Source organism: Python bivittatus, unplaced genomic scaffold, assembly GCF_059951505.1.
Source record: "Python bivittatus isolate LINGU-HERP-01145 unplaced genomic scaffold, Pbiv_v1 ctg000700_np1212, whole genome shotgun sequence".
In the NCBI taxonomy this organism is placed as follows: Eukaryota; Metazoa; Chordata; class Lepidosauria; order Squamata; family Pythonidae; genus Python; species Python bivittatus.
In genome coordinates, this window is record NW_028277098.1 from 8,273,430 (window position 1) to 8,287,718 (window position 14,289).

The 14,289-nt window shown below is 39.8% G+C and overlaps 1 protein-coding gene across 1 annotated transcript in view; it reads left to right on the forward strand.

Annotated features, from left to right (window-relative positions):
* Window positions 1–4,623: 4,623 nt before the first annotated feature.
* RGSL1 (regulator of G protein signaling like 1) overlaps window positions 4,624–14,289 on the forward strand; it is a 44,842-nt gene continuing 35,176 nt past the window's right edge. The window contains exons 1-4 of the mRNA XM_088153303.1: window positions 4,624–4,675; window positions 6,004–6,086; window positions 11,437–11,511; window positions 13,558–13,687. Coding sequence (XP_088009429.1) covers window positions 4,624–4,675; window positions 6,004–6,086; window positions 11,437–11,511; window positions 13,558–13,687 — 340 coding nt within the window. The remainder of the gene's footprint in view (window positions 4,676–6,003; window positions 6,087–11,436; window positions 11,512–13,557; window positions 13,688–14,289) is intronic.

The following is a 14,289-nucleotide window of genomic DNA, read 5'->3' on the forward strand; positions in this document are numbered from 1 at the left end:
TCCAGGCCTGTAACATTAAAGGAAAATAACAGAAAATTATGTAGAAAGAAATATAACTTTGGGGTTGGGAAAAATATTTCTAAATGGACTGAAAGACCAGGGAAATCAAATTGGCTTTCCCATACAGAGGAGAAAAAATACATAAGCAGACAGATGTTTGACATAGCCAACTGATTTAATATAGGCTAGCTGTCAATTTAATTATAGGCTAGTGAGGGTCAGGGAGGGTGTGCAAGGGTGCAGCATGGGTCAGTGTCTGTGCAGGGGTTGGGAGGGAGGGAAGGAAGGAGGGAAGGGACGGGGAGGGAGGGAGGAAGGAAGGAAGGAAGGAAGGAAGGAAGGAAGGAAGGAAGGAAGGAAGGAAGGAAGGAAGGAAGGAAAGAAGGAGGGATTTCTGATGCTCCCTGCCAGCTTTCCACAAGGAAAGTCAAGGGGAAAGCCAGTAGGAAGTTAGAAGTCACTCCTGCTCTCACTGCTTTTTTGCCTGCCCATGATCATTCTGTTTCCCTGTTTAGGTAAGGAAATGCCTCTGAAATGTGAACCCAATGGGTCACGGGTTGTCTAGTTTACTGTATATCTAATTTGGTATACAGATGAGAGAGAATGACTTCTGTTTCCAGGCTGGAATCCTAATTCCAGTTAGGGATTGCTGAAAGTCAGCACCACGGAGAGCTCCCTCTATTCGTCTACACTTCCAGGATGGGAATTTAGCCTAACAAATGCCTCATATAAGCTCATAAATTAGGTCTCTTGAAAAAACTTTATATTCCTCCAGAACAAAAATAGCCATTTGATTAATTGTATTCAGAGTGGCATTATACTTCTTCCTGAGCCTGAGTTTTGGTGGTTCAGTTTTAGATTTTACCTATAGTAAATAATATGAAGGTTAAATGAAAATAATGCCTCTACTTCCATAACTTTGGTTTAAATAGGGATGTTTTAATAAATAAAACAGGAAAATAATCCTGGAAAGTGTCTCTTTTGTTGTATTTACTTCTTCACATGATCACTATAATTCTCTACACACCACTGCAAAAAATGGACAAGCTTCTTAAAGCTGACACCAAAGAACTCCACCTTTTGCAATTAAAGGTGTAGCATTAGTAGCATTTAACCCCTACTAGATTAGCATATATACTATACAATCACTTTTCAAAATGTCATAGGAGTTGTACACAAAAGGGATCATTTTACCATATATGGTGGACATGCAATAAAGTAGTAGCCTTCTGGCACAAGATTTTTAGTGAAATTAGTATTATTACAAACCAAAAAGTTGAGTGCTCTCAGAACCAGGTTTATTATATCTATTTATGCAATCCAGTACCCCACTTAAAAATGAAGAGCCGATTGTCTATTTACTATTGACAACAAAACTAATTATTGTTCAACATTGGAAATTTCTTCAAAATTTAACAATTGATTCGTGGATCAAAATGCTTTCTCAATTACTTTATTAGAAAAAAGATACTATATTAGAAAACCTTAGAATGTTGAATTTCTAGAGGCAAGAATCACACTTTTATCAAGTTTAGACAGATTATATTCATTATGTTAGTTGCAACAGGTGTAATTTTGTTAATTCTTAACAATATATGGCAGTTAAGAACAACTTTTAAACTTTTTGTTAACTGTGCCTTTTACTCTTTATTTTTTTGTGTTTGTCCTTATAACATTGTATATTCTTTGCTTAGCCCTTTGTCTCTTTGAACCACTGTTCAGTAAATAATAATTCACTTTAAAAAAATACATGCTTCAGTAGTGTGGAGTATAACAGAAGAACAATCCACTCTTGACCTGAACTCTAGAAACTGGATCCTGCCTACATTATTTCTTGGAAGCCTGTCAGAGAGAGGTGGAGGAACTGTGGCTTTTCTTTGCAGTAGAGTGAAAGTGAAAATATGCAAGTGAGACGAAGCCTCAGACTTACCAAAAATGATTCAGAGGCAGCTACTGAAATTGTCATTGTCATATGGGCCCAAACATTTTATTGATCTTCCAGTTCCGGCCCCAGCAAAATGTGGTCTGGCAGGCAGAGTGGTTTGACCTCTTGAAAGGCAGGCGGTGGGGCACTGGAGGAAGGGAAAGAGTGGGTGTTAGTTGCTTTGTGGTGTTTACCAAGAATGATAACTTCTTCATGATAACAAACTGCCTGATATATTTTTGTCACTCTGTTGCCACGTAATTTGTGCAAAAAATAAATATTTGCAGAACTGAGGAAATAGGAAATCTATGTTTCCTTCTAGCACCAATGTTGCTTTTTCTTTCTTTTCCTTGTGCATCAAGGTTTCAGTCTTATATTTACAGGTAAAATACTCCTAAAATTGGATACATTATGACTCAGAAGTTGCACTTTGTCAGCATTGGACAGAGACCACAGTTGACACAAGATAATAGATTTTGTGCAAAAAGTGAGAAAACCATCCCCTTTTAATCAAGAACTGCCTATATTATAAATACCAAGGAAGATTTCTTTGGTAAACTGCAGGGAAAAAGGTGGCACTTGGACTTCTGGGGGCCTAAAGGATTATTCCAGTTTCTATTTCTGTGCCAAGGAAAATGATAGAATCTTTGAACACTGAATCATAGCCCAATCATTGGAAGGCTGACTTTTGCTCTGGAAGTACTAAGTAGCAAAGACAGGTTTATTTTGCATAAATTACATTTCCTAACTGGCAATAAATACTAACCCTCTGGAAATTCAATCCCACATTTGGCAACAGCTGATGTTTCTCTGATTTGACATGGCTGCCTCTTGCAGGAATCAAGTTCTATGTATGAGTCAGCCCTAGGGTTTAATTTCTAGGCTTTTTCCTCCTGCTGCTTCACGTCAATGGACTTTTGTCTGACCTTTTCCTTGCCTTGAGAGTCAGAGGCATCTGTTCTGTGTTTCCATAGAAGCTGCATCTGACCTAAGAATTGTTTGTTGCCTTCTTGCCACCTTCAGTCCTTATTGTTTTATAAGCTTAAAGTCCAAGAGGAGGGCAAGTGAAGGAAAAACTGGATCAAATGGCCATCCCATATATGGTAGGCAGTTCACTTGCTGAATTCTAGCCATCACTGTCGTGAGTAAAGGTGACCCTGTGTTTTGAAAGGGCCAGAGACTAGTTGAAGCCTAGTTGAAGTCCCAGCACATGCCTTACTGTGAGTTTGTGGATGCTTCCCAGTAGATCTTGTGAAATTCCTGCTTGTTTTTTGTGTTGCTTTGTCAGTAGCAATAAAGTTGTACTTTAAATACTTGATAACTGGAATGTTTTTGTACATTTTTATTGACTTTTCTTTATTTGGAATATAGCATGATCTTTGTTCAATTATAAATTATTTTGGGGAGCCTGCAATTTTTTTAAAAAAATGTTTAAATGTTAAATATCATAAGAAGAGGAAATAAGAATGTTAGAATCAGTAATCCAGAAATATATATTTACAGAATACTTATATTTCCACACATGTCTTTCTTCTGCAAAGCACTCAGAGTGGTATCAAAATACACAAGGATCTTGCAAGTAAGTATTGGGCAAATACAATACACATCCTTGCTCTATTGAAGCATAAATGCATTAGTGGTTTCTCTGGGATCTGCTTATATGCTGTTTTCCTTCATCTCCTGAGTTAAACTCCCTAATTTGCAACTTCTCCTTTCCTGTCCTGTCCTGGCAAGCGTTTCTGGGATTGCTGTTAATTGCTTTTCCTTATTCTGTATGATCACAACTGACATGTAAGCCAAGGATTAATCAATAATCCAGCACCAAAACTTAAAAAGAATAAGATGCCAGCCCTGTTCTATACAAATCTGACTCTACACAAGGAAGACCCTACAAGAGTGAAATGTTTTCCTATATCAGTCCAAGATCTAGGCAACCTGTGGTTCTGTTTTAAGTAGTTCCAGCCTAAGGCAAGAGAGAGAGGGGGAGCACAAACTTTGCTCTCCTTGTGGAAGGACTCACTTTCACAAATCCACAGCATAGGCTCTAAGGCTGGCCTCGTACCTCTGATCTGCCTTTGCAGCTCTGAAGCACAGCAAAGCACAAGTGGCAGCAGATGCCATTACATGCCACTGGAAGTGGGCCTGGATGAAGGTCATCAGGAATGCATTTCAACAACTTTGCTTTGCCAGCTGGAGGTACAAAGGTCTTATTTTGGACTGGTTTCCACAGTTAGATTTAGGCAGGAGATGTGGCTTCATCTTACTGATGTGTGATATATTGTATTATATATGAGATGCCTTTTTTCCAAACGAAATAGGGCTGTATTGCCACCCAGAGTCACTATGTGAGATGGGCAACTATACAAATATGATAGATAAATAAATAAGTAAATATTATCTGCATGGAAGGCTCTCCACCCAAAATGTAAGTTAATGAAACAAGAGGTTTCTCAGCTGTAGGGCATCACCTCCTCCCTTGACATGACCCTGTGGGTTCTTATAGGGAGGTGCTCTCACACAGTGATGGATTAAGGCTGGTACCTAAGAAGAGGAAATGTGTATAAGAAAACTGTGTAGATCTTAAATGACCTAAAAACATTTGGAAAGATCTTGATTGGAGGAAAGGGTCTTAGTGGAATGTGGAACCTGCTGGAACCTGCTGGAACAACAAGAGATCTAATGCATTGTAACAGAACAGAATGCTCAGTGGGGAACAGTCTGCTTCAGGACACCTGAGCATGAATACAGCTAGTGAGTTGATCAATTATATGCTCTTCATATTCCTATTCCACCTTTCCGCAAAGAGTCTCTAGGTGGCAATAGAAATGAATCTCTCTGTCTCCTGATCCTCAACATATTGAGAAGATTTGGAATCAAGGATGGCTCCCACAACCAAAGATGTGACTGTCTTCCCGATTAGTGAACCTCCAGATGGGTTCAGTTACTACTTTGGAGTCCTTGGGGTTCTCTGAGTTTGGTTGTTTTCTTGCAGACATTTCATTACCCATCTAGGTAACATCTTCAGTGCTAGAAAAAAGTGGGGTTTGCTCTCTGTTTATATACAGAAGCTGTATATAAACACCAAGCAGTGTTGGTGGGGTTCTTGTCTTTTTTCCTTGGTAGTTCCTGGATTAGGCTGTTGTTTACTGCTGGATTGTTTGTCTGAGTTGGTAGTTCCTTGATTAGGGTATTGTTTACTGCTTAATCCTGGTGTTAATTCCTGCTTATCTGGGTGTTGATTGCTGGAGAGGAGATATTCTGATCTTTTTGTTTCCTTTTTATTGTCTCTTTTGAATAATGTGTGAAAGGTGTTTATCTCTATGTGCCTCTTGATGGTTGACTTGTTTGAATACCAAGCTTCCAGGAATTCCCTTGCATTTTTGGATTTAGCTTGGTCTAAGATGCTAACAGTTTCCCAGTTGAAATTATGGTTAAATCTGTCCATATGTTGTGAGATTAAGGAGTTTTCATCATTAATTCATTATTTCATTAAGGAGTCTTCATTCTCCCCCATTGATATCAGTTACTACTTCCTTAATTAACCAATCATCAGTTAGCCATGAACAGAGGGCTTGTATCAGTTCATCTTATCCACTACTATATTGCCCTGCAATGAGGGCTGGAGATTATAGTCTTATATCTGAACATGGAAAGAGATGAGTTTGGAGAAACTAGGCAGAGATTATGGTTATATAACTAAAACCTGGGAAGCAAAATTATGTTACTATAGCCTGTATCAATAGAGTATAGTTCCAGTCAAACTTGTGGAATCTGTTTCCTGTCTTTAAGGATTGACAGAACATGCAGTTTCTACCACTTCATAGGTTCAGGATGAGATGGACATATTTGTGGCATCTTCCAGGGTGTATTTCTCTGATCTGAGGGTCAAATTGCCACAACAGTAAATTTAGTTGAGGCCTTACATGTACCGTCTCTGGAAATTAAGTATGTAAGTTTAGTGGTGTAGCCTAGTTTCTCTGTAGTAAGGTGGAAGCAAATAACCCAAGAGATGATATTATATCAGCCCCAGGCCACATTTTCTGCTTATTAATGTCATACCTGCTTTTCCTCTCTTGCAGAGTTGATCAGCAGCAAACATTTGTCTGTTCTGCTAAAAGATGAAATATTTACAGACTTCTTCAACACATTCCTGAATCTTTCTGTAAGTTTCTCTCTTGAGTCAAGCATCATTTTCCGTATATAAGCCACTTATCAAAAATCTGTCATCTGTCCACAGCAGATGTGGACAGTTTTGCAAATTTGGTAACCATGGTCCAAATTTATTTCTTTTTTTTTCAGTAGTACTTTCAGTGTACTTTCAGTGAAGTGATGATGACATAAAGTCAGGCAGATGGGTAGGATCACTAAGGAGAGATTATGAGGTTTTCTTCTTTTGGTTCCACCAGATACATAACCCCAGCGAAGGCTTAAGTATATGGGTACTATATTTGGGATAAAACATACCTGAATGGTATTAGGTGGCAGCAAAAAGTTAGAGATTTCTGTGCCTTTTCTGCCACCTACTGGCCATCCAGATTTTTCAGCCCAAGATTTGTTAAGGTAAGATCTCCTTCAAGATGGGCTCAGCAAATAGTGATTTCATGGACACATCCACACCGTTTTCTTAACAACAAGATGGAAGCAATTTGCCATTTTCTTCTGGGATGTTTTCAGCTTGCCTATCTAGTTTACAGCTCTGTAATTCCCTGGAGGTCTCCCATCCAAGTACAAACCAGGCCTTAGCTTCTTAGCTCTGAGCCCAGACAAAGTATGCTGAGCACTGCCTAGCTCTACTGTAATGGGAATTATTTAAAAAAGGAGAAACAACAAATTCTCAGCGGTTGGAATAATGACCTGAAACCACATTGAATCCTTCTCAGAATGCATGCTCTTCTTCCTCCTGCATAGCAGAATGGAAGTTGTCCATTCATACAAGGAAAAATACATAATTCTGTGTCAAGTGCTCTATTGGTTCTTACTCACACTGAGTACAATTGATGAGAATTTGTTGTTGTTGTTTAGTCGTTAAGTCGTGTCCGACTCTTCGTGACCCCATGAACCATATTGCGCCAGGCCTTCCTGTCCTTCACTGCCTCCCTGAGTTTGCTCAGTTTCATGCTCATTGCTTCAGTGATGCTATCTAACCATCTCATCCTCTGCCGTCCTCTTCTCCTTTTGCCTTCAATCTTTCCCAGCATCAGGGTCTTCTCCAAAGAGATCTCTCTTCGCATTAGGTGGCCAAAATATCTGAGCTTGAGCTTCATTATCGATCCTTCCAATGAGCAATCAGGGTTGATTTCCTTTAAGATTGACTGGTTTGACCTCCGAGCAGTCCAGGGAACTCTTAAGAGTCTTCTCCAGCACCACAGTTCAAAGGCATCAATTCTTCGGCGCTCGGCCTTTTTATGGTCCAGCTCTCACAGCCATACATTACTACTGGAAAAACCATAGCTTTGACTATGCGGATCTTTGTCGGCAAGGTGACGTCTCTGCTTTTTAATATGCTATCTAGGCTTGCCATAGCTTTCCTCCCAAGGAGCAAGCGTCTTTTAATTTCATGGCTGCAGTCTCCGTCTGCGGTGATCTTGGAGCCCAAATAAATGAAGTCTGTTACTGCTTCCATTTCTACCCCTTCTATTTGCCAGGAATTGATGGGTCCAGATGCCATGATCTTAGTTTTTTTAATGTTGAGTTTCAAGCCAGCTTTTGCACTCTCCTCTTTCACCCTCATCAAGAGGCTCTTTAGTTCTTCTTCACTTTCTGCCATTAGGGTGGTATCGTCCGCATATCTGAGGTTGTTGATGATTCTCCCTGCAATCTTAATTCCGGCTTGTGATTCTTCCAGCCTGGCATTTCTCATGATGTACTCTGCATATAGGTTAAATAAGCAGGGTGACAGTATACAGCCTTGTCGTACTCCTTTCCCTATTTTGAACCAATCGGTTGTTCCGTGACCGGTTCTAACTGTTGCTTCTTGGCCCGCATACAGATTTCTCAGGAGACAGGTAAGGTGGTCTGGTATTCCCATCTCTTTAAGAATTTGCCACAGTTTGTTGTGATCCACACAATCAAAGGCTTTTGCATAGTCAATGAAGCAGAAGTAGATATTTTTCTGGAACTCTCGTGCTTTCTCCATGATCCAGCGAATGTTGGCGATTTGATCTCTAGTTCCTCTGCCTCTTCGAAACCCAGCTTGTACATCCGGTAGTTCTCGGTTCATATATTGCTGAAGCCTAGCTTGTAGGATTTTGAGCATAACCTTGCTAGCATGTGAAATGAGTGCAATTGTGCGATAGTTTGAGCATTCTTTGGCGTTGCCCTTCTTTGGAATTGGAACGTAAACTGACCTTTTCCAATCCCGTGGCCACTGTTGCGTTTTCCAAACTTGCTGGCATATTGAGTGCAGCACTTTAACACCATCATCTTTTAGTATTTTAAATAACTCAGCTGGAATCCTGTCATCTCCACTAGCTTTGTTGTTAGCAATGCTTCCTAAGGCCCACTTGATTTCACTCTCTAGGATGTCTGGCTCAAGGTCAGTGATCACACCAGCGTGGACATCAGGGACATTAAGATCTTTCTTGTATAGTTCTTCTGTGTATTCTTGCCACCTCTTCTTAATCTCTTCTGCTTCTGTTAGGTCCCTGCCTTTTTTGTCCTTTATCATGCCCATCTTTGCACTAAACGTTCCTTTCATATCTCCAATTTTCTTGAAGAGATCTCTAGTCTTCCCCATTCTATTGTTTTCCTCAATTTCTTTGCATTGTTCATTTAAGAAGGCCTTCTTATCTCTCCTGGCTATTCTCTGGAAATCTGCATTCAGCTGCTTATATCTTTCCCTTTCACCCTTGCTTTTCGCATTCCTTCTTTCCACAGCTATTTGTAAAGCCTCATCAGACAGCCATTTTGCTTTCTTGCATTTCTTTTTCTTTGGGATGGTTTTAGTTGCTGCCTCCTGTACAATGTTACGGACCTCCGTCCATAGTTCTTCAGGCACTCTGTCTACCAAATCTAATCCTCTAAATCTATTCATCACCTTCACTGTGTACTCACAAGGAATATGATCTAAGTCATACCTGAGTGGTCTAGTGGTTTTCCCTACATTCTTCAATTTAAGCCTAAATTTTGCAGTAAGAAGCTCATGATCTGAGCCACAGTCAGCTCCTGGTCTTGTTTTTGCTCTCTGTATAGAGCTTCTCCATCTTTGGCTGCAAAGTATATAATCAATCTGGTTTCGGTATTGACCATCTGGTGATGTCCATGTGTAGAGTCGTCTCTTGTGTTGTTGGAAAAGAGTGTTTGCTATGACTAGCTTGTTCTCTTGACAGAACTCTATTAGCCTTTGCCCTGCTTCATTTTGTACTCCAAGGCCAAATTTGCCTGTTATTCCGATTACTCCTTGACTTCCTACTTTAGCATTCCAATCCCCTATGATGAAAAGGACATCTTTTTTGGTGCTAGTTCTAGAAGGTGTTGTAGGTCTTCATAGAAGCGGTCAACTTCAGCTTCTTCAGCATCAGTGGTTGGGGCATAGACTTGGATGACTGTGATATTGAATGGTTTGCCTTGGATACGCACTGAGATCATTCTGTCGTTTTTGAGGTTGTACCCCATTACTGCCTTTCCCACTCTCTTATTCACTATGAGTGCAACTCCATTTCTTCTAAGGGTTTCTTGCCCACAGTAGTAGATATAATGGTCACCCGAATTAAATTCACCCATTCCCGTCCATTTCAGTTCGCTGATTCCCAAGATGTCGACGTTCAATCTTGTCATCTCATGTTTGACCACATCCAGCTTGCCTTGGTTCATAGATCTTACATTCCAGGTACCTATACAATATTGTTCTTTACAGCATCGGACCTTCTTTTCGCTTCCAGATACATCCACAGCTGAACGTCCTTTCGGCTTTGGCCCAGCCGCTTCACTCTTTCTGGAGCTACTTGGAAATGCCCTCTGCTCTTCCCCAGTAGCATATTGGACACCTTCCGACCTGAGGGGCTCATCTTCCAGCATCATATCTTTTAGCCTTTTAACATTGTCCATGGGGTTTTCTTGGCAAGGATACTGGAGTGGGTTGCCATTTCCTTCTCCAGTGGACCACATTTTGTCAGAACTCTCTGTCATGACCTGTCCGTCTTGGGTGGCCCTGCACGGTATAGCTCATGGCTTCACTGAGTTACGCAAGCCCCTTCGCCACGACAAGGCAGTGATCCATGAAGGGGGATGAGAATTTACAAGTGGACAATTACAAGTTTTGTATAATGATGTATTTTTGCTCATCTTTCTACATTACTAGGTCTACTACATGTGTTGTATTTTTAAAGAATACATCCTAATCTGTTTTAAACCAGACCCACATGATTGTTACTAGCACATCTGCAATCCTATGTGTAATATAGTAGGGCTATCATATCTGGGCTGCAAAAATCCTGATGTCCACTAGATGACATCAACCGGATAGTGGGAAAAGGAATTCTGTATATGAAGGAGTTTATGAAGGAGAGACTTGATCATAGGCACAGACTGCTTCCACTTGGGTACATCCTCAATGGCACAACCATGTCTTACCTCTGTGAAAGGGCCCTGAAACTATTAACACCTTAATCTCTTAGGCCCAAACCTGATATTTTTCAGGTCCAAACCTGACATTTTCAAGCAATTAGCATGAATTGCCAACTGCATTTCTGGAGTAAGGTGTAGGGGGAGGGAATTTAACCATTTGTCCACACCATAGTCTCAGTCCAAATTTTGCCTCTTGCTACTGATGTTGTTTGTATCAGGAGAGTGCCCAGTACCCCCAATTCCTTTCCACTGCACTCAGGGGAAGATGAAGGGTATATGATTGGATCTTGGCAAGGCTTTTATTAACCTTTTAAAGGATCAGTGGTTGCTAACTGTGTAAATTATGTCCCATCTATTTTGTCAGGAGATGAAGATAATGTTTTGCTTTGATTCTTTTTACAATGTATTCAAGATAGCTTGAAGCAAGATTCCTAACATGGGATATATATTCTTCTTCCATTTTCCACATATGTTCTTTGCATATTTTGATCAACGGGTTTTGTTTCAAAAAGTCCATAGAAATTGATTCCCCATAGGCAACTAAGGGGAAAAAGAAAATAAATGTGTGTATATCCATGGGAATTGAAAACTCTCTTATTTCACTTTCTACTTGCTTAAGAACTACTGTCAATTTTCAACCCTGATTTTATTCATTAAACACAGATTTATTAATGACAAACAAACAGAATGTGACCCTCTCCAGATGATATTGCATCAACATTGGCCAATATACCCAGTAATTATGATGATGGGAGGTGGAGTCCACTAATATCTGAAGGACCACATGTAGCCTATCCTTGGTGAACCTGAACAGCAGGTTTGCTAAGAAGGCCTTACCTTATGCAGCCAGGTTCCTAAACCATGCTAAGCCACACTATGGCTGGTTTGGCATAGCAAGATGTGTGAATCTGGCTTGTTTCTCCCCTTCTTTTCGTCTCTCTCTGCAGGTGTTTGGTCAGACACCTCTTTTCATGGGCAGAACCCGTCAATGGTATCTGTGGCCAGAGCTACCATGCAGCCAGGTAAATGTCACAGTTTTTCAGTGTTGTGAAATTATGCCCTAGAGGATGGACATCACTGATTTATTCCAAGTCCAGGGAATGTGACATATTAAAAGCAGCCTCTATAGAGGCTTGTAGTTCGATCATTACTAATCATGATCATTGCTAGTAATTCTTTTCCATAAGATTAAAGTACAAAAATATATTTAAAAGGCCACCATATATTAAAAATGTCTCACCACAAATCAAGACAGAATGAAGATGCTTGCTCAGAAATACATTAAAGCCCAGAAAGGCAGTAAACTAAAGAAAATAGAGGCAGGAGATAGAAAAGAAAACAAGATTCATTAAATATAGTTCACACTGTCCTGTTCCCATCTTTAGTAAACATTCTAGCAAGGTACACAAGTTCATCTATTTGCTCCAGTTTTTTGTCATTCATGCACAGCTTGTAGTTCTTTTCCATTTTCCCTGCTGAATCCAACTACCTTGGTCTTTAATACATTAATTTTCAGATCCATACTTCTTGCTGTATTATACAGTCTGTACAATGCTTGTTGGAAATCATATGTATCAGTTTGAGATGGGAGAGTCAGTTGGGTGTAGTGGTTAAAGTGTTGGACTAGAAATTGTGGGACTATGAATTCTAATACTCCTCTAGGCATGAAAACTGGTTGGGTGACTTTGGGCCAGTCATTCTCTCTCAGTCCAACCCACCTCACAGGGCTGTTGTTGTAGGGAAAATAGGAGGTGGAAATATTATATAAACTACCTTGAATTGCATTAAGTAAGGGCAATATTTAAATATTATAATAATAGCAATACTACTTCTGAATACAAATGATATTGCATTGTAGGTTGAGAACACAAATGGCACTCACATGAATGTCAGCAAAGCATTCCTTATACAATTATCCATAAGTACATTAATCAGTCAGGGGACATCACCTATTTCTTACTCCCTGCTCAGTGGGCAACCATTCACCAAGCATTCTATTTAGTCTCATGTTTTATTTCCATTCAACAAGCAACCTTCAGTTCCAGATTTGCAATAATTCAAGCCCCAATTCAATAAATTCAATTCAATAAACTCAATTAATAAACTCCATTCATTCATTTTATAATCTACTGCCTTTAAATAAAAAGCATACAATAAAATTTCTTTCTCTAGCTAATGCAAATTAATGTTTTATTTATATTTAGCCCTTTTGTTCATAACTAAACCTACTGCTTTGCTTGCAAATATGTAACTGCCATTTGTCTCTGTTGATTCGGCAGCATACAAGTAGAATAAATAAAATGAATCAGCTCTACTCCATAAAAATCAGACTACCTTCCTTCAGATTTATTACATCCTTCTCCATTCCCTTAGGTCCACAGACACACGACATATTTACTTTTCATTCTTTCATTTGTTAATTCATACTCTTTACCATTTACTCCTCTTATATTCCTCTAGGCGTACTTAGAGTACAGTCAGGTCCAGTAACTTCTGACTTCTAAATAACCAGCATTGGGAAGTCTTCAGAACAGTGGCCAAATTTTGTGCCATTGCCATGGCAGTTAGAAGTTACTGAACCTGCCCATACTCTAGGTATGCTTAATCTCAGGTACAAATATATTTTACCTGGATGCCTGTATTCTATATTCTTCTCTCAACCGCTTGTCTTTTTTTTTTTTGTTCTATGAATGTATATTTTAATAAAAATAATTAATCTGAAACAAAAACATCTGTTCTGAATGCAAATACCTTGGGCTAATTATAAGCCTGTCGTTTTATCACAGTTCTTATTGCCTCTTCGCTTTTTTATTTTCTCCACTTTCCAAACATTTTCTCTTTGCCTGTCCCCTTGGATTTCCATCACCCAGAATGTGGGAGGGGCTACCAAACACTTCTGAAGTCATAATTAATCCTCTTTTCTGACAGAATCACTCACATGTGGTCCCATGTCTTCTAGGAAACATGCCAGAAAGTTCTCCAAAGTCCCTGCATTCCAGAATTCTTTTCTTGCATTGATCACACAGGTTATTTTAAAATGTCTCACTGCTCTTTTGGGGACCATACAGGTATCAAAGTGCAAAGGCTTATTGAATTGGATGGAGAAGCATCGGCTGCCTTACTTCTGCAAAACCAATTTGTTTCTCCACTATGTACTCTGTGAGGAACTCGTCAGTTTTACTCGCTCTCCAGAGGCAGGTGAGAGTTGAGGCTAAATGTGGAAAAGTAAAATAGAGAAGGACATGAATTTTTTGGAATTTTTGGGAATTGTCCACCTAATTTGTGGCAGAGATGCAGGATGGACAATTTCTCTGAATTTTTCCAGGGGAAAGAGAAATTCTGCAACAAGATTTCAAGAGCAGAGCTCTCTCAGGCAATAACGCTAGCCCTCCTACTCAAAAATCCCAGTGGGAGACATTCTAATGGAAGCCTGTGAAGCCAAGAGGCTGCAGACTGCTGGAGAAATGGCAATGAAATGAAAGAAAGAGCCCATTACTTCCTGGAGTTCACGTACGAGCTGCTCAATTGCCTCCTTGATAGAAAGAGCACTAAACTCATGTTCAAAACAAGCCGAACTATCAGTTGTGTGGCAGACCTGTTGAGTGTACGTTTAGCACTTTGGGGAGGGGGGATTAAACCCACACTCAATCCCATGGGACATTTCAAGATGGGAAGCTGCCCAAAATAGTAGGAGAACTTCAGTTTATGAAGCACTTTAATGATTAAGGGCTGAATAGGCTTCTTCTGAACATGGATTTAGCACTGTGCTAAACCCACAGTCAAAACAAGCTGATTGTCAA